Consider the following 26,110-nt stretch of genomic DNA (forward strand, 5'->3'; position numbering starts at 1 on the left):
TCTAGTGCCAAAGAACCAGAGATCATGGGCCAGCAGGTCTTGAAACAACTACTTCTAGCAAGTAAAATCACAAATGTCCCCAGGGTCCCTTGCTTACTGGGCTACAGTCACAGTTCTGGTTGTGACCATGGAGAACAAGGGCTGATGCTGAGTGTTTCCTCCAAATCAGCTTGTCAAACAAATTATTGAGTCCAGGGATCAGCTTGAACTCAGCAATCATCCTGTGGACCTGGACAAGGAGGGAAGAAGAGAAAGACTATGACCAGTGTGCTTCTAAGAACCAGTAAAGACACCTGTGCAGTACAGACCCACAATTTTCAAAACATAGAAAATGTCAGAAAGCCGAGTCTCTATACAACTTGTACTATATCTGACTACATAGAAATGCCTGTTAACTCTGCAAATAGTTGCTCAAAATAGCAGTAAGGATATAAATATGAAAAAAAATGAAACTGGCCAGCCACCAGGGGCTTATGCCGATAGCCCCAGCTACTCAGGAGGTTGAAATTAACAGGATCAAAGTTCAAAGCCACCAAAGGCAACAAAATCTGCTAGACTCCATCTCTAAAATACCCAGCAAAAAGCTGGGCTAGAGGTGTGGACTCAACTGGAATACAAGCAAACAAGCAAGTAAACAGAGTAAAGCACAAGTTAACCCCAGTACTAGGGAAGAAAAGAAAATTCAGGAGTAGAGAAGCCTTTCTAAAAGATTAAACCTGGAAGTCTTAGCAAAATTCACAATGAGCTATACATACAAAGAAATATAAACTGAGAGGGTGTCTCAGTGGCAGAGTGTTTGCCTTGCATGCATGAGGCCCTGAGTTCACTTCCTCAGCGCATAAGCTGAAAAAGCCAGAAATGGTTGTGGCTCAAGTGGTAGAGTGCTAGCCTTGAGCTGAAGAGCTGAGGGACAGTGCCCAGGCCCAAAGATCAGACCCCACAACTAATAAACAAACAACAACAACAAAATCACTTTGTGAAATACATGGCCAACAAAAATAATTTTTAAGCCAGGTGCTGGTAGCTCATAGCCGTAATCTTGGCTACTCAGAAGGCTGAGATCTGAGGATCACAGTTCAAAACCAGCCTAGACAGCAAAGTGTATGAGACTCTTACCTCCAAAGAAAAAAAAGAAAATTGAAGAGAGGGGATGAGTTGGGAGAGATGGGGAAAATAATGAAAGGGGCGACATTGATCAAGAGAGATGTATTCATAAAGTGATCTGTTAAACTGTAACTCTTTTGTACAAGTACTTAAACATACATACATACATACATACATATATATATGTGTATATATATATATATATATATATATATATATTTTTTTTTTTTTTGTCAGTCTTGGAGCCTAAACTCTGGGCCTGGGCGCTGTCCCTCAGCTCTTCAGCTCAAGGCCAGCACTATACCACTTGAGCCACAGCACCACTTCTGGTTTTTTCTGCTTCTGTGGTGCTGAGGAATCAAACCCAGGGCCTCATGCATGCAAGGCAATCACTCTACCACTGAGCCACCTTCCCAGCCCACCATTTTTTTCCATTTTTTTTAATTAAAAAAAAAAAAGTGGATATAGTGGCACGTTCCCATAATCTCAACTATATGGGAGGCATAGGTAGGAGGATTGTGGTCAGAAACTGGCCTGGGCACAAAGTGTGGGGCTTTATCCAAAAACCAAAGCAAAAAAAGGCTCCAAAGCAACCTTCCTATTTCTAGCCTCACATGTAGCTGGGATCACAAACATGAAGCCCCACGTCCAGCTTATTGATCTGGGGTTTCTCGCTAACTTTTTGCCAGGTTAGTCTTGAACCATGATCCTCCTAGTCTCTGCCTCCTAAATCACTGAATTACAGGCATAAGACAATGTGTTTGGCTGTCTTTTTTTTTTTTTTAACGTATGAAACAAAGCAGTTCTCAGGGATGTTGTACAGACAATCATAGAATGTATGTGAGGCAGAAGCTCAATCCCTATTGGTCTACACGGCAGGGAAGTTCAGCAATATCAACCTTGCCAAGGTTAGCCAAGGAAACCCCACTTACGGCATGTGTGTCCAGATCTCCACAGATATTATCTTGGGGGATTAAGCCTTAAGAAGCCTTGCCTGACAGAGGTATGCCCACAGACATCTCTGGACACTGAAGTCACAGCCAGTATGACATTTTCAGGAAGCCCAGACTGACAGACTGATAGATAACTGATTGCTGCCCAGGCCTAAATTGAAATCCAACCTGGTTTATGTTGCCCTGTTTAATGAGCCTCATCTGGGAGATGAGGCTTATGGTGATCATCAAGCCATATGCTTCTCTGTCTCACTCTAAACTCTAAGCCCTGCCCAGGGCAAAGAGAAGAGGCAATACCACAATGGCCCCCAAAAGTTCATCCTGTCCAAAGGTCGCATTGTGCAGAGTGGAAACCCAGGATAAGACTAGGGGTGAGGGCTGGGAAGGTGGCTCAGTGGTAGAGCACTTGCCTTGCATGCCTGAGGCCCTGGGTTCGATTCCTCAGCACCACATAAGCAAAAAGAAAAAAGCCGGAAGTGGCACTGTGGCTCAAGTGGTAGAGCGCTAGCCTTGAGCTGAAGAGCAGAGGGATAGCGCTCAGGCCCAGAGTTCAGGCCCACGACCAGACCAAAAAAAAAAGACTAGGGGTGAGAATCAGTGTCAAGCATCTATAATCACAGTTGCTGGGGAAGGATTACTTGAGCTCAGGAGTTCAAGGCCAGCCTTAGCAACGTAAGACTTTATGTTAAAGTAAGATTAGAGGGCTGGGAAGTAAGATTAGAAGGCTGGGAAGAAGAAAAAGCCAGAACTGACGCAATGGCTCAAGTGGTAGAGTGCTAGCCTTGAGCTGAAGAACTGAGGGACTGTGTCCAGGCCCATAGTTCAGGACCCACAACCGACTAAATAAATAAGTAAGATTAGAGGTGAGGTACAAAGCTCAAAAAAGAAGGCCTTCTGAGGCAGATTATCATTTGAAATCAAAGTCAATGGTAGGTTTGATCCTTCCTTTTCTTCTTCCCTCTCCCTGTTTCTCCTCTCTTGACCACACGGGTTTTGAGCTTAGCCTGAGCTTGCTGAGCAAGCCCTCTACCAACTTGAGTCAGCCCTTTTAGTTGAGGCCAGCCTTGGACCACAATTGTCTTACTTATCCCTCCCAAATAGCTAATAGAACAGATATGAATCACAACACCAGGCTTATTTGCTAGCTTTTTGCCTGGGCTGGCTTCAAACCACAATCCTTTCAGTCTCTGCCTCCCAAGTAGATTACAGGCATAAGCCATCATGCCATGCTGAGATTTCTGCTATGCTATTTTCCTTTATTATTATTATTTTTTAAGTCTAGATTCTTCTCTAGCAAATTGTACTTGTACTTGCTTCATTCTGCTCTCAACTACAGCTCCTTGTTTGGCTTCTCAGTGAGGTGGTAAAAAATAGAAGGCAGATATACATTCAGGCTTTGAGACCCTCTTGGTCTTCAGCTCAGAGCCAAGCTCTGTGGTCTTGAACAATGTTCCTTGAACCTTAGTAACCCTGGGTGGTACATGGGGGACAATGGAGCTATGAAGTAGGCTCAATATGATAATGTGGGGGAAGATTAGTGCACTGAAACAATGACTGTTATACTGAAGATTTACATAGTAGTAGAAAAATGGAATTTAAGGCATTGGGAGAGTACTTCCTGTCTTGTGATGACTATTTGGACAAGACTAGTCAGAGAAACTAGCTCAATTATACATTAATACTCTAAGAAGGAAGATTTTACAGGGGTGCTGGTAGCTCATGCCAATAATCCCGGCTGCTCAGGAGGCTGAGATCTCAAGATCATGGTCTGAAGCTAGCCTTGGCAGGAACATCTGTGAGACTTTTATCTCAGAGAACCACTAAAAACCTGTAAGTGGAAAGTCTATGAGACTTTTATCTCAGAGAACCACCAAAAATCTAGAAGTGGAGCTGTGGCTCAAGTGGTGTAGCACCAGTCTTGCACAAAAATAACTCAGAGACAACAGCAGCCACTTTGAGTTCAGGCCCCAGAACCAGCACCAAAAAAACAACAAAAAAAAAGAGAAGACATCTGTAAAGCCCGGCCCCTTGGCCAGGAAATCCTTTCCTCAACTTCCCAGTCTGGGGAGGATGGGTGAATCCCTGTGCCCACAGTGCCTGGCACACAGAAGGACTTAGTAAATGGTGACTGCACACTCGAGGAAGTATTGACAAAATGCTGGTTCTCAGTGGGGTTGGACTTCAAGGCCACTGCCAGCCCCTGAGAAGTGCCTGTGCCTGAGAATCTGACAAGAGGAAGGTTCAGAGGACAGGTAGGCAGGTCAGTGGCCCTTAGATCCTGGCTCTCCCAATGCTTGGACACTGAGAGCATGGCTCCTTTTGCACTTTGGTTTTCTCAACCATCATGTGTGGGGAGAGGGGGTCATTCTACCTGTGGGGTAACTTATCAAAGTATCTGAATGTTCAAACATGGAAGCAGTGCTGTGGCTCAAGTGGTAGGAAAAAAGTGGCAAAAAAGTTCAGGGACAAGCCAGGCCCCAGTGGCTCACGCCTATAATCCTAGCTACTCAGGAGACTGAGATCTGAGAATCATGGTTCAAAGCCAGCCCAGGCAGGAAAATCCATGAGACTCTTATCTCCAATAAACCACTAGAAAACTGGAAGTGGCACTGTGGCTTAAGCGGTAGAGTGCTCACCTTGAGCTGAAGAGCGCAGGGACAGCCCCATGACTGACCAAAAAGAAAGAAAAAAAAAAAAGGTCAGGAACAGTGCCCAGGCCAAATACAAATAATGGTGAAGTGCCTCCAAAACATAAAACAATGCTGTTACCATCATCATCTTTTTTTTTTTTTTTTTGCTATTATTGAGCCTGTGTTCTTTTTTTTTTTTTGGGGTCCAGTCATGGGGCCTGAACTCGGCCTGGGCGCTGTCCCTCAGCTCTTCAGCTCAAGGCTAGTGCTCTACCACTTGAGCCACAGCACCACTTCCGGCTTTTTTCGTTTTGCTTATGTGGTGCTGAGGAATCAAATCCGGGGTCTCATGCATGTAAGGCAAGCGCTCTACCACTGAGCCACCTTCCCAGCCCCTGAAGGCTGTGTTCTTGCTCAGCTTTTTCACTCACAGTGGGTGCTCTACCACTTGAGCCACATTTCTAGTTCTAGCTTTTTGCTGGGTATTTGGAGTTAAGAGTCTCTCAGATTTGTCTGTACAGGCTAGCTCTCAACCTCCATGCTCAGATCTCAGCCTTCTGAGTAGCTAGGGTTATAGGTTTCAAGCAACTGACACCAACCCACCAGTTTTTTTTTTTTTTGTTTTAATTTTGTTATGTATTGTTTCTGGGTCTTGAACTCGGCCTGGGTGCTGTCCCTGAGCTTTCTTTTCTTGCTCATGGCTAGCACTCTACCATTGAGAGCCACTGCTCCACTTCCAGCTTTTTGATGCTTAACTTGAGAAAAGAGTCATGGACTTTCCTGTCTAGGCTGGCTCTGAGCCATAACTTGCCCAGGTTCTATAAGTGGACACAGCTCTGGTCTCTGGCCCTTACACTAAGCCTCCATCAGACTGGCATCTCTTCCAGAGCACGTATAGGCCTGATCTTTGTTCTTCACGGTTCTGGGATAAGATGCCACTCCTGGCATCTGTTTAGATGCTGCCTAGAAAATCCGCCACAGCCAAGTGCAGTGGACAGACTTGCAAGCTCTGGAATCAGTCTGGTTTCCTTATAAGAAAAGAAAACATCACACACATTCTGGGCTAGAATGCGTGCTATTGCCATTCTGAGAGAAGGCTGGGAAGTGGATATGGCCTGCCATGCCAAGCAGCATTGCTCCCAGCTCCCTTATTCTGAGGTGCTGGGAGATACCCACCTGGTTTCGCTGACGCCCCATCAGCAGCACACAGAGGACATAGAGCACTTCCAGTTTGTACATGATCTCATGCATGATCTTCATCGACTGGGGCAGCTGGGTCCTGGCTGAAGTGTGAGGCAGCCCATTCTCCTCAGCAGCTCCTGGAGGAGGGAACAGAGTGGAGGCTGACACAGCCCCCAGGAGAAGCCTGAGTCTTGGTTCATAAGGAAACATGATCTACCCTCAAATTTGTGGACAGAGCATCAAATGGGTTCCATCCCCCATCAGACACTTTAATAGTCACACAAATCCCCCTCGAGCCAGGTGAGCTTAGAAACTTAGAAAATGCGTCTGTGGTTTTGGTTCACTCAAAAGGAGCTCTATGAAGTTTCTGTAAATAGCTAGCAAGAATCTTAACAAGTCCTGATCTAGGACTGCCTTAAGGAAAAGTCAAAGGTGAGCAAATCTCACATTATTTTTCCTTGGGAAGGTGATTAGGAATGTTTTCAGAGGTCGAAAAAAGCTCACCACTCAGGAGACCCTCCCAAAGTACCTTGACTGTGCTCCGACTCCTCACTGGCTACTCGCATCAGAGCATCTAGCACCAAAGCATTGTCTAGCCATGTGTACCACTCCTCCAACTCCTGAAGGAAGCTGGCTGTGCCTGTTGACTCTGACACTTTTCGGGTCGCCAGTTTGCAAAGCCGCTCCACAAAGCCAGGAATGCTGAGAAGGGCCGCTGTAAGGAAGAGAACAAGAGAGAGAATTTTAAGAACAGTCTCAGAGGCTTTTCTGCTTGGGCTAGCTTTGAACCTCTATCATCCAGGTCTGAGACTGAAGAGGTAGGATTCCAGGTATGAGCCACCAGAATCTAGCAATAATATATTTTTGTATCAACAATATGATTTCTGAATTTCTAGCTAATAGCAATCAAGGGATAGCATTATAACACACAAATGACTTGGTTAAAAAGTGGACTATCTATATTCATATGCCTAGATGTATTCCTAGCTTTCCCTAAACCTTCTTAGGTCAGAGTATTTCACCAACATAAGAGTTCTAGCCGGGCACCAGTGGCTCACGCCTGTAATCCTAGCTACTGAGGAGGCTGAGATCTGAGGATCACGGGTCAAAGCCAGCCCGGGCAGAAAAGTCCATGAGACTCTTATCTCCAATAAACCACTAGAAAACCAGAAGTGATGCTGTGGCTCAAGCGGTAGTATTCGCCTTGAGCTGAAGAGTGCAGGGATAGCGCCCAAGCCCAGAGTTCAAGCCTCACGACTTGGGGAGGGGGGTGGGGGGAGGAAGGGGGAAAGAGTTCTTCTATTGAAAACAATACCTAGGATAGATTGGTTAGAATAGTGTGGAGTGTTTTTCTCATTGAAGTAATTTATATACTCATGTGGTTCTAAATAAAAATATACAATAAGGAGTCCTTTAGATATTATCTGTTAGCAACCACTTTAAGTTTCTTGTGTATCCTTTCAGTTTCTTTATGCAAACTCTATGATCTTAATTTTCTCCCCTCCTAAAGTATCATATCAGCTGGGCACTGGTGGTTCATTCCTGTAATCCTGGCTACTCAGAAGGCTGAGATCTGAGGACTATGATTCAAAGCCAGCCGAGGCAGCAAAGTCCATGAGATTTTACTCCCCAATTAAGCAGACACACTCAAAAGCTGTGGTTCAAATGGTAGGGCAAGTGGTAGAGCAAAAAAAAAAAATCAGGGACAATGCCCAGGCCCTGAATTCAAGCCTCTGGACCAAAAAAAAGTGTGTTTTGGGGGGCGGGAGGAGGGGAATCAAAGCTCAGAAGAGGCTTAGGAAATCAAAAGGTATATGCAGTTCTCCTAAACATTGTTTATTGTTTTGTTGGTTTCTTATTTTTTAAATTCCAAACCCATTTAGAAAAAGACAATCTGGGGGCTGGGAAGGTGGCTCAGTGGTAGAGCACTTGACTTGCATGCATAAGGCCCTGGGTTCGATTCCTTAGCACCACATAAGCAAAAAGAAAAAAGCCGGAAGTGGCGCTGTGGCTCAAGTGGTAGAGCGCTAGCCTTGAGCTGAAGAGCTGAGGGATAGCGCCCAGGCCCAGAGTTCATGCCCCATGACCAGACCCAAAAAAAAAAAAAAAAAAAAAGAAAAGAAAAAGAAGAAAAAACAAATAATAACAACAACAAATCTGATGAGAGAGAAATTACCTTGGTTGATTTCAGCTGCAGAAGGCCCCAAGCTCAAGCTCTTCTTCTGCTGAGCATTTTTGGCAAGAAGAGTATGCTTGTCATCATTCCCTGTATCCATCTCTGAAATGGTGACAGCCAGAATCCGGCAGAAATTAGCAAGCTGTTGTTGATCGAAATTGGATACTAAGGAACTCAGATTAGGAACTTCATCTAGTCGAATCATTTCCTAAAGAAGACACAAATAAAACAATAACCAAATAAAATAAACAACACAATCCCCCTTCTCAATTCACTTGTATGTGCTCTTACATTCTTCCCCAAATATGGCTCAGTAAGGAGACCCCTGAGGTTCAATTCCCAGCTCTGCAATTCAATATACAACCTTAAGTAAGTTATGGGGTCTCCTGCTTTCTACCCTACCTTGTAGGATTAGTTTATAAGGGTTAAATTTACCTCTGGGAACCACTGTTCTCATTAGTTATCTTTGCTCTTATGGCATATTTTGCCTATTAAAGAAAGCCCACATTCAAGTTTGCTTTTTTTTGTCAGTCCTGGGGCTTAAACTCAGCACCTGGGCACTGTTCTTGAGCCTCTGTGCTCAATGCAAGCGCTCTACCACTTGAGACACAGTGCCACTTCCGGCTTTTTCTGTTTATTCTTTTTCTGTTCTATTCTGAGGAATCAAACCAAGGGCTTCATGCATGCTAGGCAAGCACTCTACCACTAAGCCACATCTCAGCCCCCCACATTCAAGTTTTTGAAGTCATAAATCCCTATTGCTTAAAAAAAAAAAAAACTTTAAGAAATAAGAATGTTTGAAACATAACTGAAGGCCTTTGTGTATTCCCCCACACAGCTGCATTCCTTTTTCTTTCCCAGAAGTAAACATTATTTTGAATTTAGTGATTATTCCTAGAGCATATTTTTATTCGTGCAAATATTTTCACTTAACTGTATGGTATTACTCTGAAAGCATAGTGTGAATGTACTATCCCTTACTTTTGACTCAACACTGAGACTTATGCACCCTTATCCAAATAGTCTTTCTTCTATTACTTTTCAATGATTTACTACATAGCTATTCTCATTCATATATATATTGCACACATTACACCCCCCCCCCCTTTCTCTCTCTCTCTCTCCCAGCCCTACCTTTGCTGGTTATTTTGGAGATGAATTAGTAAACTTTTTTGCCTGGACTAGCCTCAAACTTTGACCTTTTAGGTCTCCTGAGTAGCTAAGACTACAGGAGCAGAGACATGGACTTGTTTTTAGTGTTTAGCTCTGAAACAATGATACAAATGTTCTTGATGCACATACAGACAAGTTTTTCTCAGCCAACAGCTTCCAATGAATTAAAAAATTTATTTTCCATCACAACTCAATAAACATTGATATTGGAATGTACACATTCACGTATGCATGGCTTCAAACAATACCCTTACATAATAAACCCTGTTATTTTCCACTGAGCTGGTAGTCTTATGAGTTTACTGTTTTTATTTCTAAAAATGTGTTGTCATACTGAGCTTCCTGAGGTGGAGGTTACAAGTGATCCACAGCAAAACACTGAATCCTAAGCCCTTAGGTAGATCTTTACTAGGTGCTCTGGTACAGGATATAGGCATATTGAAGTATAAAACCCCGAAACAGCTAGATGAAGTGGTTTAAGCCTATAATCCTAGTTATTTGGGAAGTGGAGACAAGGGTTGGGGATCCAAGGTTGAAGCTAGCTGGACATAAAAGAAGTTTGCAAAACTTTACCTCAACCAATGGCTGGGCACAGTGGCACATGCCCATCATCCAGCTATGGAGAGGCACAATGGGGGTGCCTGAAATTACCAGCGACTCAGAGAGTCATAAGTAGGATGACTGTAGCCCAGATTAGCCTGGGCATTAATTGAGACCTTACCTTAAAAATAACCAATGGAAAAAGGAGTTAGTGGTGTGGCTCAAGTGACAGAGTGCCTGTTAGCAAGTACAAGGCCGCAAGATCAATCGCTAGTACTGCCCCCACGACTAAACAAATAAATAATAAAATCAGTAAACATATACATATATTCTGCTAATATTACAAAAACAAAGAAAAAAAACAGGACTGGGAATGTGACTTCGTGATAGAGTGCTTGTCTAGCATGGATGAAACTCTAGGTTCGGTTGCTCAGTACCACATAAGCAGAAAAAGACAGAAGTGGTGCTGTGGCTCAAATGGTAGAGTGCTAGCCTTGAGCAAAAAAGGGTCAAGGACAGCACCTAAATCCTGAGTACAAACCCAGAGACTGGCAAAAAAACAAACAAAAAAACCCAAAAAGAACAAAAAACCTAGCAGCATATAAATGTTTTCACTCATATGCGTTTTTCATCAACATTTGCTCTCTACCCTCATGGTACAGAATTTTTATTTCCTGTTTATCAATGAAGTGAAACATCTTCTCATATTTATGACCTATTGTTTCCTTTCTGTGAAATGCTTGTTCCTATCACTGTTCTTTTTTTTTTTTTTTGATGAGGCTAGTTGTCATACCAAGCTGATTTGTAAGAATTCTGAATACGAATCCTTTGTCTGTTGTATAAATTGCAAATTTATTTTTCCAGATTGTGGCATGAAGTTTCACTTCTGTTTGTGTATCTATTCCCGCTTTGAACCACACACAGTGAGGTAATCCATAAAGTGTAGGAGAAACCATTATCATTTTGGGTAACACAGACAGAAGGACATGAGAGACCAGATAGGAAAAGTTGAGAAGAAGCAATCACTGCTTTTATGTTGAAACTTCCAGGAGAGGAGAGGACACCATGGAGGCATCCTCTCACACTGGCTGGAACACGCAATTATTGGAAAAATAACAAAGACTTTTTATCAAAGGGCACAAAGGGTCTGTCTGGGGCCTGCACACATGTATTCCTACAGACAATGGCCCACTTGTGCTTCTGCCTCAATGATGACAAGCAAGGCCTGGGCAACAGAATGAAGGTTTGGATCCCCATAATGCACGTGGGCATCCTCTTCTTTGCAACCACAATTTCAAGGAGCTTGCTGCACATTAAAAGGAAGAAATCTGACAACCGACCACTAACGTGAAGGCTTGGGACAGAGGATTGAGGAAGTACGCTGCAGGTCCTAACAAATTTTATCAGCTGGGCGCCAGTGGCTCATGTCTAAATACTAGCTATTCACGAGACTGAGATCTGAAGATCATGGTTCAAAACCAGCTTGGGCAGGAGAGTGTGTGAAACCCTTATCTCCAATTAACCATCAGAAAACCAAAAGTAGCACTGAGGCTCCAAGTAGTAGAGTGTAGCCTTGAGTGAAAAAGCTCAGGGACAGCGCCCAGGCGCCACCACCACCACCAACAACAAAAATTATACAAAATTCTAACATAATGAACGAGTCCCTCTAGCAAAGTTTATGGATATAATTATTTCCCTATAATTTTTTTTTTGGTCCGGTCGTGGGGCCTGAACTCTGGGCCTGGGCGCTGTCCCTCAGCTCTTCAGCTCAAGGATAGCGCTCTACCACTTGAGCCACAGCACTACTTCTGGCTTTTTTCTTTTTGCTTATGTGCTGCTGAGGAATTGAACCCAGGACCTCATGCACACAAGGCAAGCGCTCTACCACTGAGCCACCTTCCCAGCCCTTCCCTATAAAATTTTAACTTAATGGTTTTCACCCCTTTCTGGGGAAGCAATAAGTACTAGGATTTGAATTCAGGGCCTCTAGATTAGCATACTGTTTGCCTTTTAGGAGCCATACCTCTAACCTGGATTTTTGCTAATAATTTTGGAGATGAAGTCTTAGTAAATTTTTCTACCTAGCCTTGAACTGTGATCCCCCTGATTTTAACTTCTGAGTAGCTAGGATTATAGGTGTGAGCCAATAGCACCTGGCTAATTTAGTGTTTTGATTTTTATTATATATATATATGTATATATATATATATATATATATATTTTTTTTTTTTTTTAAACTATTGGCCGGCCAGGCACGGTGGTTCATGCCTGTAATCCTAGCTACTCAGGAGCAGAGATCTGAGGATGGCAGTTCAAAGCCAGCTCAGGCAGGAAAGTCCATGAGACTCTTATCTTCAATAAACCACAGAAAACTGGAGGTGGGGGGGCTGGGAAGGTGGCTCAGTGGCAGAGTGCTTGCCTTGCATGCATGAAGCCCTGGGTTCGATTCCTCAGCACCACATAAGCAAAAAGAAAAAAGCCGGAAGTGGCACTGTGGCTCAAGTGGTAGAGCGCTAGCCTTGAGCTGAAGAGCTGAGGGACAGAGCCCAGGCCCAGAGTTCAGGCCCCACGACTGGACCCAAAAAAAAAACAAAAAAAAAAAAACTGGAGGTGGCGCTGTGGCTCAAGTGGTAGAATGCTAGCCTTGAGTTGAAAGTTCAAGCCCCATGACTGACAAAAAAAAAGCTACCAGCCATCTGAGTGACCACCTTATGACCCAGTGGCAAGATTTCAATACAGTATGTTTTTTTTTTTTTTTTTTTTTTTGGTTCCGGTCGTGGGGCCTGAACTCTGGGCCTGGGCGCTGTCCCTCAGCTCTTCAGCTCAAGGCTAGTGCTCTACCACTTGAGCCACAGCGCCACTTCGGGCTTTTTTTCTTTTTTGCTTATGTGGTGCTGAGGAATCGAACCCAGGGCCTCATGCATGCAAAGCAAGTGCTCTACCACTGAGCCACCTTCCCAGCCCACAGTATGTATGTTTTATCTGTGGTTTCATTAAACAATTTTGACTAAGTACGGTTGAAACAAACAAAATTTCCCTGTGCCTTATGCAATTTGGCAGACAGAAAAAAAAACTTGCAATTAGTTCTGTGCAATTAGTGTTTAAATCATTGTGTGGTAAGTATTTCTCTACCCTTAATTTTGTTGTTGTTTTTTCATGGATCTTGAACTCGACCTGGGCGCTGTCCCTCAGCTCTTCAGCTCAAGGCAAGCGCTCTATCACTTCAGCTACAGCGCCATTTCCTGTTTTCTGGTGGTTAATTGGAAATAAGAGTCTCACGAACTTTCCTGCCTGGTCTGGCTTTGAATTATGATTCTCAGATCTCAGTCTCCTGAATATCTAGGATTACAGGCATGAGCCACTGGCACCTAGCAACCCTTAATTTTGTGAAAATACGCTTCATAAAAGGTGAACAGTATCCAAAAGACAAGGTAAAAGTTATGCCAATCCTCCTATGCCAAAATGGGCACACAATGTGCTTAATTAATGTGATAAAGTACACACTTCAGATTTGTTGCAAGGTGGCAATGTCTTTATGGAAGCTAGACAGTACTGGGGGGAAAAGCATGAAAGAAGATCTAGTTTTTGGTGATCAGTATTCATGAGTACAACAGTAAGTTTTGTGAAGGTAATGTAATTTACTCCAAGTAGTTTCAAGTTATAGCTGCTCAGAGTACTCTGTATAGGCAGATTTAAGCAATTTTTTTAATAGTACTAAACTTTATATATTCTGAGTACTCTTGGTGTTTCCTCATGGAACTCTCCTTTAAACTATATAACCACAGATACTAAGAATCTACTCTATTCACATTTGTGTTTTCCATGTTGGTACAAATTAACCAACTTTAATTGAGGACTAATAAGTAAAAAATATAAGTGGGTTAAATAAGCAAAAGCTAAATATTACCACCACGAAGAACAAAACCCTAAGAAGAAAAGTTCCAGCTCAAATATAGAAATCTGCTTTGAGACTAGAGTCATTATACAAGCAACAAAAGTGCAGGTGTGCTAAAAAGAATTTCTGCCATAATCAGTGAGAAGGATTTTATTTCAGCATGAAAAGTAATCCACTGAGTTTACTAGGTTAATATGAAGTTTTGACTTCCATAGTTAGTTTGATTTCTAGTTATATATTTAAGTTTCACACTAGTAAATGGAGTATAATTCAATTTTATACTTTTTTTTTTGGTTGTGGGGCCTGAACTCTGGGTCTGGGCGCTGTCCCTCAGCTCTTCACCTCAAGGCTAGCGCTCTACCACTTGAGCCACAGCGCCACTTCCGGCTTTTTTCTTTTTGCTTATGTGGTGCTGAGGAATCGAACCCAGGGCCTCGTGCATGCAAGGCAAGCATTCTACTACTGAGCCACTTTCCAAGCCCCCTCAATTTTATACTTGAATATGTCCAAATAATGCAAAAATAATTAACCCTAGGGGTATAGAAGAATTTCTTTCTAAAAGGCTATCTACAGGAAACTGGGCTAACAAGGAAAATACAACAGGTTGAATACTGTTGAAATAGATGAAAATAGAAACTGTTTTGGGAAGAGGGAAGACGGAGTAATAGAGGAGGTAAGTGACTGGAACACAGTATAAATGTATACAAATCCATCCTTCCCCATAACTAATGTAATGTTTTTTAAAGGTGTTCTGTACATTGTTCAAGTTTCAGACCCTCTGCCCCATCTGATCAACTACCAGCTCGAGGAGTTAGCTTTTTACCTTTTTAACACCCAAAATATCTTCAATGAGGGTTGCTGTTTGTAAAAATGTCTTCTTACTTGTCATCAATGTAAACAGGAAGATCACAAAATCATTCTTTTCTGCCAAACGCTTTGTAACTCCTTCAGTCTGTCACAAGGAGGGAGGAGGGAAGAAAAAGTGAACAATTATAACCACAAAGGAAATATGAAGAGTAAAAGCCAGTCTGTGTTATGTAGTAAGGCTGTATCTCAAAAAGAAACAAAAAAAAGAAAAGAAAAACAAGCAAACAAGATTTCTGATACTGTTTGTTGTTGTTATTGTTGGTAGGGCTTGAACGCTGGGCCTGGGCACTGTCCCTTCAGCTCAAGGTGAGCATTCTACCACTTGAGCCACAGCGCCACTTCTAGCTTTCTGGTAGTTAATTGGAGATAAGAGTCTCACAGACTTTCCTGCCTGGGCTGGCTCTGAATGGGGATCCTGAGATCTCAGCCTCCTGAGTAGCTAGAATTACAGACGTGAGCAACCAGTGTCCGGCCTCTTTTTTTTTTTTAAATAAAGCAAGCAAGGGAGTTAAATCTTTTATATTTCCAAGGCATATAGCTTCTATTCTTCCACAATTTCTCTCATTAAGCAATGTATTCTGATTCACTGTTTACTATACAATATGAATCTAAAAGATAGGTACTGTGTTTTTAAAAAAAACTAGCACTTTTATATTGTTTTAAAAGAACATTCACATCTATTATGTCATTTAGTTCTCCTAATAACCCTATGATGTTAGATGTTAGTATGACTGCTAACTACTGTATGGATAAGAGAATGGAGATGTACTAAGCCAGAACACAAAATGAATTTGCTTGCTTTCTTCCCCATTCTTACTGGCTCATTGGTCAATCTGGTAGCATCCAACTCAATATATTGGTATGATTTCTGGTTCTGGATTTGTTTTTGAATAAGGGAATTGAAGAAACAAGCAAAAAAAGGGTTAAAGGCCATCTTTAAAAACACAGGCGCTCTGCCAATGCCTATTGTTCTTTGACCAATAATCAGTCTCTGCTTGGACATGGAGTTCAGTATCCAATGAAGTAGCCTTGGCTTTTAACAATTACTACAAAAATTCTGCCTCCTCATTATTTGTTAGTTCTATTTCGTGGCTATACATAAAACAAATCCACTCTCTCAAATGTAAGGACAGTTCCCCTTCTTGACCACTGGAGATGTGGTAGGGAGATTAATAGTGCCTGAATGTCAGGGGTACTTACACAGACACAGGTATTATACAGGATGCTCAAACAGTCCTTGGACATTTCATCACTTACTGAAAGAGAAGAGGGAATGTTATATTTCTCAATAAAAAGATAATGTAACATTATTACCTTTTTTTGAATGTAAGAACTGTTACAATTCTAAGATTACTTTTCTTTTTGTATATCTATTTCTAATCTCTGTCGACCAAAGATTTTCATAGTTCCCACCTGACTTTACAATCAACACGCATACTGCATTTATTTGGTTTAACAGCCATTTTCAAGAATAAACAAGTGCATCAACAAGTCACTACAAGATGTTATTTGCTATCAGGGCAGATAGATAATCATCTTAGGAGTTCAAAACTGAGCTATTAGACATGAATGTGAATTCTCTTAATCACTACTGAATACATAAATGAGGTCTTATACTGTTATGTCTTACAGATACTAGGGATGAAAAATTTCAAAATATTAAAAACATGTAGCTGGGTGCTAGTGGCTCACGCCTCTAATCCAAACTACTCAGGAGAATGAGATCTGAGGATCACAGTTCAAGGCCAGCCCAGGCAGGAAAGTCTATGAGACTCTTACGTCAAATAAACCACCAAAAAACCTGAAGTGGTGCTGTGGCTCAAGTGTTAGAGCACTCACCTTGAGCTGAAGATCTCTGGGACAGTGCCAAGGCCCAGAATTCAAGCCCCATGACCAACAAAAAACAAACAAAAAAGCAGGTACATGTGATGCTTGTAGGTCATTTCATCAAATATTAATTGAAGTGATTTTTTAAGAGCAGAGTGATGTGCACTAGTTTTTAAGAATTAAACACTGAGTTCCTAAAAAGAAGATCTGTAATATAGAAGTAGGTTATAAAAATCAGTAATTCCTGGGGGGGGGGGGGGGTGGGAAGAGAGGAAGGGAGGATAAAAAAAATTAGAATTCCTATATACCTTCCACACAGCTCAAAAAAAGTTATGTGCTATCAAAGCACATTGACTTCTTATCATAAACTGGTAATGGCTGAACCTTTTAGAAGAGCATATATTGCCCTTGTAACAAAAATCTAATTTTAGGCTGGGTGCTGGTGGCTCATGTCTCTAACCCTAGCTACTCAGGAGGCTGAGATCTAAGGATTGTGGTTTGAAGCCAGACCAGGCAGTAAAGATAGTAAGACTCTTTCACATCCCGGAACATACCTCTGTGTTTTTCACACCTTGGTTCTGAAACAAGAACAAGCTTGAAAGAACATTGTAAAAGACCCAAGTTGACCATAAATAATGGAAAAATTTTATAAAAGAGCTAAAAGTAAAATTCTTCATAGACATACATTCCAGGCTCACTGCATCTTCTGTCTCTGTCTCTGTTTCTCTCTGTCTCTGTCTTTCTCTGTCTCTGTCTCTCCTCTCTCCTCTCTCCTCTCTCTCTTCTCTCTCTATCTCTCTCACTGGTCCTGGGGCTTGAACTCAGGGCCTGAGCTTTGTCCATGAGCCTCTTTGTACTCAATTTTAGCACTCTACCACTTGAACCACAGTGCCACTCCCAGCTTTTTTGAGTTTGATAGTAAGACTCTTATCTCCAATTAACTACCAAAAAAGGTGTCACTCAAGTGGTAGAGTGCTAGCCTTAAGCTAGACAGTGCCCAGACTCAGAGCACAAGCCCTAGGACAGGCGCACATGCGTGCACACACACGTTCTCTCTCTCTCTCTCTCTCTCTCTCTCTCTCTCTCACACACACACACACACACACACACACAATCTAATTTTTTTAAAAATGAAACAAGATGGGCACCGACGGTTCATACCTATAATCCTAGCTACTCAGGAGGCTAGGATCTGAGGAGCATGGTTCGAAGCCAGCCCAGGCAGAACAGTCCATGAGACTCTTATCTCCAATTAACCACTCAAAAACTGGAAGTGGTGCTGTAGCTCTAAGTGGTAGGGTACTAGCCTTGAGCAAAAGAGCTCAGGCACAGCACCCAGGAGCTGAGTTCAAAAAATAAATAAATAAATAATATTTTTTTAAGTGCAGGGTCCAGTGGCTCATGCATATAATCCTAACTACTCAGGAGGCTGAGATCTGAGGATCACAGTTTGAAGCCAGCCCAGGCAGAAAAGCCCATGAGACTTTTATCTCCAATAACCTACTTGGAAAAAGCCAGAAGTGGCACCATAGCTCATGTGGTAGAGTGCTAGTTCTGAGCACAAAGAAGCTCAGGGACAGCGCCCAGGCTCTGAGTTCAAGCCCCAGAATGGGACAAATAAATACAATAAAGTGATCTTACAACACTCTCAGCTAGCTATATATACAAAACAGGATTTGCAAATAAAGCCAGTGCCAGTAGCTCATGTCTATAATCCTTGCTTCTTGGGAGGCTGATAGGGCGGACTGTAGTTCCAAGCCTTCTCTAGGAAAAAAAAAATTCTTGGGACTTCTTCCTGACCAACAGTTGGACATGGTGGCATGTATCTGTCATGTAGAAAGTGTAAATAGGGATTATGGGACAGGTACTCACCAAGGCAAAAAAAGCTAGATGCTATATAAAAAATAACTAGTGCTGGGGGCTGGGGCAGTGGTGGCTTGATGTGTGGTACAGAGCGCACCTAACAAGAACATAGCCCTGAGTTCACGCTCCACCAACACTAAAAAAAATTTTTTTTCAAAGAAAACATAAAGCAGATCAAAAGACTATTAATATACAAAGATGCAATTCTTTTATCCAAACTGTTTTCTGCTTTTTCTTTTTTTTTTCCAAGCTCTTTTTTTTTTGGGGGGGGGGGGGGAGGTCCGGTCATGGGGCCTGAACTCTGGGCCTGGGCACTGTCCCTCAGCTCTTCAGCTCAAGGCTAGCGCTTTCCACTTGAGCCACAGCGCCACTTCCAGCTTTTTTCTTTTTGCTTATGTGGTGCTGAGGAATCGAACCCAGGGCCTCTGGCATGCAAGGCAAGCGCTCTACCACTGAGCCACCTTTCCAGCCCCTCTGCTTTTTCTTTGAAAGCACTAGATCTATGTTTCTACTCAGTGTATAATGAATAAAGGGAGCTGCTTAGCTGGGGATGGAGAGAACCACTTGCAGCTGAATCTACAACATGTCCTCATTATAAACAGCTAGGAAGGGAAAGATAAGCAATTACAAGGAACTGATACCATACTGTCACAGTACGCCTGACAAAAAGACTTAAAATATACTTACTTTTTAATTTTTGTCCCCGGATAGAAATTGTGGGCCTCATAAGAATTTCTACAAGAAGCTATAAAAAAAAAGGATAAAAATCTTCAAATTTGAAAACACAACTCATAAAATAATCTGTATTCTGAAAACTCAAGTAGCTGTCATAATACGCTAAAGTACTCTCATAGGACTCTTGTTCTAGGAGGCAGTGAGGGTCAATGGAAGAACACTGGCAAGAGTCCAGAAATCTAGGTTGTAGTGTCAGCCATCTAGCTCAGCCACTTATTTTCCACACAAACATAAGCAAATCAAGGCCCATCCTTGAACCTCAGCTTCCTCGTTTAAAAAAAAACAAAAAAAAAAAGAGTTAGGTAAGTGGAGGCATAGCTTAAGTGAGAGTGCCAAAGTTAAGCAGAAAGAGCCAAATGATAGCATGAGGCCCTGGGTTCAAGTCCCAATACCAGCACCCCCCAAAAAAAATTAGCTAATCTCCGGGATCCCATATGGCTTTTCTTTTTTTTGTGTGTGCCAGTATTGTGCTTGAACTCAAGGACTTGGTGCTGTCCTTGACTTTTTGTGCTCAAGGGTAATGCTCTACCATTTGAGCCACAGCCCTACTTCCAGCTTTTCGGTGGTTAATCAGAGATAAAAGTCTCACAGACTTTCCTGGCAGGGATGGCTTTGAACTGTGATCCTCAGATCTCAGCCTCCTACATACTAGGATTACAGGCACACTTGGCATGGCTTTAATTTTAAAGCCAAAGAACATTACCGTTAAGCCAACCACTGGTGGCTCAAGCCTGTAATCCTAGCTACTCTGGAGGCTGAGATTTGAGGATTGTGGTTCAAAGCCAGCCTGGGCAAGAAAGTCCTTGAGACTCTTCAATTAATCACCAAAAAGCCAGAAGTGAAACAGTCAAGTGATAGAGCACCAGTCTTGAGCGCAAAAGTTCAGGGACAGTGCCTACACCCTGAGTTCAAGCCCCAGGATTGGTACACACACATAAAAAAAGAACACTACTACTACTATGACTCTTCTTTTTCTGAAAAACATTTGTCTGGGCTGAGCATGTGGCTTAGCGGTAGAGTGCTTGCCTAGTATGCATGAAGCCCTGGGTTCGATTCCACAGTACCATATAAGCAGAAAAAGCCAGAAGTGGTGCTGTGGTTCAAGTGGTAGAACACTAGCCTTAAGCTCAGAGAGGCTCAGAGACAGTACCCTGAGTTTAGGCCCAGGGACTGGCTAAAAAAAAAACAAAACTAAGTCTATAAAAAAGGTCTCAATGGCTGGGAAGGTGGCTCAGTGATAGAGTGCTTGCCTAACATGCATGAAGCCCTGGATTCGATTCCTCAGCACCACATAAACAGAAAAAAAAAAAGCTGGAAGTAGCACTGTGGCTCAAGTGGTAGAGCTCTAGCCTTGAGCTGAAGAGCTGAGGGACAGTGCCAAGGCCAGCCCAGAGTTCAAGCCCCACAACCGAGAAAAAAAGAAAAAAAAAAAGGTCTTAAAAGATACACTATAAATTTTAGTACTGATTTTCACAGGGGGTAGGAATATGTATGAATTTTTCATCTTATTTATTTTAACATAATATATAAATTTGCTTAAACTGTTTAAAATAAGCATAACTTTTAAAAAAATTAATTCTGCTGGGTACCTGTGACTTATGCTTGTAATCCTATCTACTCAGAAGGCTAAGATCTGAGGATCCCAGCTTGAATCTAGCTGGGGTAGACAAATCTGAGACTCTTATAACCAAAAAGCTGGAAGAAGAGATGTGGCTCAAGTGGTAGAACATCAGCCTTGAGTAAAAAAAATCAAGTGAAAGAATGAGGCCCTGAGTCTGGCACAAAAAAGAAACAAAGCAAGAGAAAGCAAGCAAGCAAGCAAGGAAAGGAGGTAGGAAGGAAGGAAGGAAGGAAGGAAGGGAGGGAGGGAGGGAGGGAAGAAAAGTCAGACACTGGTGGCTCATGCCTGCAATCCTAGCTACTCAGAAGGCTACAATCAGAGGACTGCTGTTCAAAGCCAGCCTAAGCAGTTCTGTGAGACTTTTATCTGTAATTAACCAGCCCCCTGTTTGTACTAGAAAAAAATGTGTGAAAATTATAAATGCCCATGCATTGGGACATGAACAAATAAATCATGGTACAATTACATTTTAAAATGCTATTTGGTTATTTAAAATAATGAGACAGATTCATGTGCACTAAAATGAAACTATCTCAAAGCCAGAGGTATGTGGGGGAAAAAAGGTAGCATAGCCAGGCGCTGGTGGCTCATGCCTGTAATCGTAGGTACTTAAGAGGTTGAGATCTGAGTATCATGGTTCAAAGCCAGCCCAGGTAGGAAAGTTTGTGAGACTCTTATCTCCAACTAATCACCAAAAAATCAGAAGTAGCACTCTGTCGGGGACAGAGAAAAGGCCCTGAGTTCAAGTCCACAACTGGCAAAAAAAAAAGTAGTATTACACTGTCAGAGAAGATCTCCAGAAGGAAATTCAAGAAATGTTATCATAACCGATTTTGAAGAGAAACTGGGAATACTTTGTAACTTAGATATATTACCAATTCCAATTAATTCATGTTGTTTCAACATGCTGAGCTTCTAAAAGTTAAATATAAAATGTTTGCTATAAAATCTGAAATGTTGTCTCTCATTTTAATCTTTAAATTCTGAAGCTGTTAAAGCAGTAGTGACAATAAGCGGCTACTTACATCAACACCTCCAAATAAGTCAAAAATATATGTATTTGGATAAGTGGTTTCTTGAGTAAGTTTCCTATCTTCCGTGACAAATGCCATAGCCTCCATGGAGAGGAGAGGAGAAATTTCCTAGTTTAAAGAAACAAAACAGTAAACATTCTGTTTTATGAATGTGACATTAAAATTTCTGTTAGTATTTTAAATCCTCATGAGCACATCCCCCAAAGAATCGCACTCCATAGTATCCAGATCTTAAGAGTCCTTTCCCACATTGAATCTGGGCTAAGGTTAATTAATGCGGCAAAAGTGGCAGTATGCCACTCTGGCATAAGCCTTAAAACCTAGTAGAATTGGCTTTTGCCATCTTGGAACATAATTCTCATGCTGTGAGAAACCAACATGGGACAGGCTGGGAAGAGGAGAACTGAGGCCAGGACTTAGATCCTTAGACAACCTCCAGCTGACAATCAGCACCAAACTACCAAGAATGTTAAGTGAGACCATTTGAGATACTGAAGATGTCATCATCCCATAATACCACATGGAGCAGAAGAATCATTCAATCAGCCAAGAATGGTTGGTTATTTGATGGTGGTTGTTATCAAGCTACTAAGTTTTCCCATAACTAGCTTTATAACAGTACCTAAAATGGCTCAAATGTCACCTCCTAAAGGAAGTCTGTCTTCCCTGTTTCCTCCATTCAAAAGCACTCTGATCTTCCTCTATCAAGCCTATCTTATTTCTTTCCTATACTAAATGTTTCCTAAGTATGTATTCCTTCTGCACTTGAGGCAAACGGGTGTTTAATACAGTAGAGACAGGGCAGCAGTTCTCATTCAGGGGCCACGTCATATGGAATACACAATGGAAAAAAATGTTACAGAAAAGCCTGCAGTGAAGTATGGCTTCAAACATAATTTTGCTGGATGAATAAAGAAATGATGACCTCATTTTAAGAGCATACAGATGTTAATTTCCTCTCTGTCCTTAGCCTCAACTCTGTATCTTAGACATTTTGCAAAAAACAAATGAAGTAACACACTTTTTTTGGTGGTACTAAAAGGGTTGAACTCAGGATCATGCACTTGAACTACACTCTCATCCCTTGAAATAATGTATAATTTTTTGGAAAGCATTTTTAAAGCAAGAATAAGAGGTTATAGCCAGGCGCCAGTGGCTCACACCTGTAATCCTAGCTACTCAGGAGGCTGAGATCTGAGGATCACAGTTCAAAGCCAGTCCGGGCAGAAAAGTCCGTGAGACTCTTATCTCCAATAAACTACCAGAAAACTGGAAGTGGCGCTGTGGCTCAAGTGGTAGAGTGCTAGCCTTGAGCTGAAGAGCTGAGGGACAACACCCAGGTCCAGAGTTCAAGCCCCATGACTGACCAAAAAAAAAAAGAGAGAGAGAGAGATTATAATTACTTCTATCAGAATGTAAGATCAGGAATAAGAAAATATGAATCTCAAGGTACAAACAAAATGTATTTAGAGATTATTTTTATGTGTATGTGTGCCAGTCCTAGGGCTTGAACTCAGAACCCGGGTGCTGTTCCTAAGCTTTTTGTGCTCAAGGCTAGCACTCTACCACTCTGAGCCACAGCTCCATTTCACACTTTTAGGTAGTTATTAAGATAAAAATCTCAGACTTGGGGCTGGGAAGGTGGCTCAGTGGTAGAGTGCTTGCCTTGCATGCATGAGGCCCTGGGTTCAATTCCTCAGCACCACATAAGCAAAAAGAAAAAAGCTAGAAGTGGTGCTGTGGCTCAAGTGGTAGAGCACTAGCCTTGAGCTGAAGAGCTGAGGGACAGGGCCCAGGCCCAGAGTTCAGGCCCCACAACCAGATCCAAAAAAAAAAAAAAAAAAAACCTCAGACTTTTCTGCCCAGGATGGCTTTGAACTGTGATCCTCCGATCTTAGCCTCTTAAATAGCTGGGATTACAGGTATTAGCCACTTGTGCCAAGCTGTAACTATTATATCTTATAACAACTTCTATAATCTAACCATTAAACTTTCATCTCTGAAGTATCATTTAGTTTCACTGTGATCAAATATGTTTACAAAGGTTGTAACTGTAGCTAAGCTGCTTACTACAAAGTGACATTTGGGCCCAATACAATGCTAAAGTTTGAATGAAGTAACCCCAGACCTAATTACTCTAAAACTCAGCAAGTGGGGCAAAGCACTGTGATAGACTCTCAAGTTTGAGAACAGTTCCCTAGAACAATGTCTTTGCATTCTCTCACCCCTTTCCTACATCAAACCTAGAGCCTTTGATTTATTTTATGTTAATGATAATTACTAACAACCACAAGATCTCTTTCATGAACCTTCAGAAACATAAGGTCTTCTAAACTCTGTTCAAAGGGAATGCTATCCAGGACTAGGGTATATATAGCTTAGAGTGCTTACACAGCATGTGCAAGGCTCTGAGTTCAATTCTAATCACTGTGGGGCAGAGGACAAAAAAAAAAAGGTACAGAAAAGCCTACTGTGAAGGTCTCAATATGATTTTGCTGGATGAATAAAGAAATGATGATCTCCAAACCCAAGTCATAGTGTTGATGACCTTCCCAATTAAGCAAGCACTGCTACAAAATAAACATGAAGAAAGCCAGAAGTATGTATACAGGAAACCTAATAGCAATTATCTTTAAATGGTGAATACTAGTGATTTTCTTTTTTGCACTCTTTCTGAACTTACTAAATTTTCTACAGCTCACATAATTAAAACAAGCTATTTTTGAAAGGCAGACAGAGGTCCTAAATACAGCCTCTTCAATGCCCACTAAGAGTTACCTTAAGGATGTTTTGGCACTCGACGAAGTCACTGTGGAGGTGGCTGGTGGCATACAGCTTAAGGAGCAACTGAGGAATTCCACTCCATTTGGACTGTTTATCCCTCTCAGTCAAAAAAGTCTCAGTGAACTGTGAATCAATAAGAGGAAAAAAGAATATTTTACTGGTGAAGAAAGATCTAACCCTAGATATGACAAAGGAGAGCAGCTGACTCCCAAACACACCCAGGAGAACAATTCAAAGGCCACTCTGTAGACACCTTCAAAAATTCCCTAATGGCCTAGGAGCTAGAAATCCAACCTCATGCCTTGTAATATTAATACCCTCTACAATCTACCCTCTACTTTTCAGCCTTGTCTCCTTCTCAGTGGAAAGTATGGCTTCAAATTCATAGGTTCTCTCTTTCTATGTTCCTCTGTACATGTTCTTGCCCAAAATGCTACATTTTCCACCTGAAGTGCTCATTCTTCAAAATGCAAACTATAGGTCAGAAACATTCTAGATTAGTCTTCCTCCCTAAGAGATTAGGTGACTCCTCCTTTAGGCTTTATCTCTTATATAATTTATCCTTCTGTATCATAACTAAAAGTTCATTTGTATCTTCTTCCTTTATCAATTAATTGCAGAGTGTCTGGCACAGAACAGAGACTCAGTAAATATTTCAAGGCATGAATAATAGCAACAACACAATAACAGAGCCATTAATCAAGACAATTTTCACTAAACATGTTTGTGTCAGGGGCCATATTTGAATCCCTTCCATGTGCCTCAATCAGATAAAAAGTTTTCTATAAAAGCTGTTAGTGGGCTGGGAAGGTGGCTCAGTGGTAGAGCGCTTGCCTTGCATGCCTGAGGCCCTGGGTTCGATTCCTCAGCACCACATAAGCAAAAAGAAAAAAGCCGGAAGTGGCGCTGTGGCTCAAGTGGTAGAGCGCTAGCCTTGAGCTGAAGAGCTGAGGGACAGCACCCAGGCCCAGAGTTCAGGCCCCACGACCAGACCCCCAAAAAAAAAAAAAAAGCTGTTAGTATCAGACAAACAGATCTTCAGTAATGTGTCAATTCTATCCTAATGCATACAACTTAGTCCTATAGTAACGGAAAGTCTCAATATTCTTCCTTGGCTTGTATGCTTAGGTTATAACACAAGGGTATGGCACAAGGTAAAGAGACATTCAGAGGAATACTTGTCTCTCGGTAAAACAGGAAATTACTACTTCTGTACCTCCCAAATGATTGAATACCAATAATTTCATATTATTCAAGTTGGCCCAAATCAATACAAGCTTAAAACAACAAATACGGCTTATATTTCAAAGTACACACACACACACACACACACACACACACACACACACACACACACACACACACACACACACACACACACACACACACACACACGCCAAAGAAAGAAAACAAGATTATGAGAGCTAGCAAAGCAGCACTTATGGAAAAAAGTGTAGTTATAAACAATGATATTAAAGCAGAAGACAGATTATTCACCAATACTCTAGGCTTCCACCACAAAAAAACTATGAAAAAGGGGTGCTTTAAATACAACCAAGCACAAGAACATATAAAAGATTGTGGCAGAAAGAACAGTAAAATCAATGAAACCAAAAGTTTCAAGTTTCACTGAGAAGACCAATAAAACTGACAAACTTTTGGCTATACTGACCAGCTTCTACAGGCTTAAGTTACATTTATGAGTTAAAGTGGGAATACTACGACC

The 26,110-nt window shown here is 41.8% G+C and overlaps 1 protein-coding gene across 2 annotated transcripts in view; it reads right to left on the reverse strand.

The window, feature by feature from the left end:
- Positions 1-26,110, reverse strand: part of LOC122120228 (transient receptor potential cation channel subfamily C member 4 associated protein) — a 53,075-nt gene that overhangs the window by 14,065 nt on the left and 12,900 nt on the right. Inside the window, exons 2-10 of one of the 2 annotated variants that reach the window (XM_042694383.1) lie at positions 24,379-24,507; positions 21,592-21,708; positions 18,898-18,955; positions 15,721-15,776; positions 14,477-14,605; positions 8,046-8,253; positions 6,399-6,584; positions 5,864-6,030; positions 98-229 (exon numbers count right to left, since the gene is read on the reverse strand). In XM_042694383.1, the coding sequence (XP_042550317.1) occupies positions 98-229; positions 5,864-6,030; positions 6,399-6,584; positions 8,046-8,253; positions 14,477-14,605; positions 15,721-15,776; positions 18,898-18,955; positions 21,592-21,708; positions 24,379-24,507 (1,182 nt within the window). The remainder of the gene's footprint in view (positions 1-97; positions 230-5,863; positions 6,031-6,398; positions 6,585-8,045; positions 8,254-14,476; positions 14,606-15,720; positions 15,777-18,897; positions 18,956-21,591; positions 21,709-24,378; positions 24,508-26,110) is intronic. The other variant, XM_042694384.1, reaches the window with a different exon arrangement.

Source organism: Dipodomys spectabilis, unplaced genomic scaffold, assembly GCF_019054845.1.
Source record: "Dipodomys spectabilis isolate Male_0828 unplaced genomic scaffold, ASM1905484v1 ptg000175l, whole genome shotgun sequence".
Taxonomy (NCBI): Eukaryota; Metazoa; Chordata; class Mammalia; order Rodentia; family Heteromyidae; genus Dipodomys; species Dipodomys spectabilis.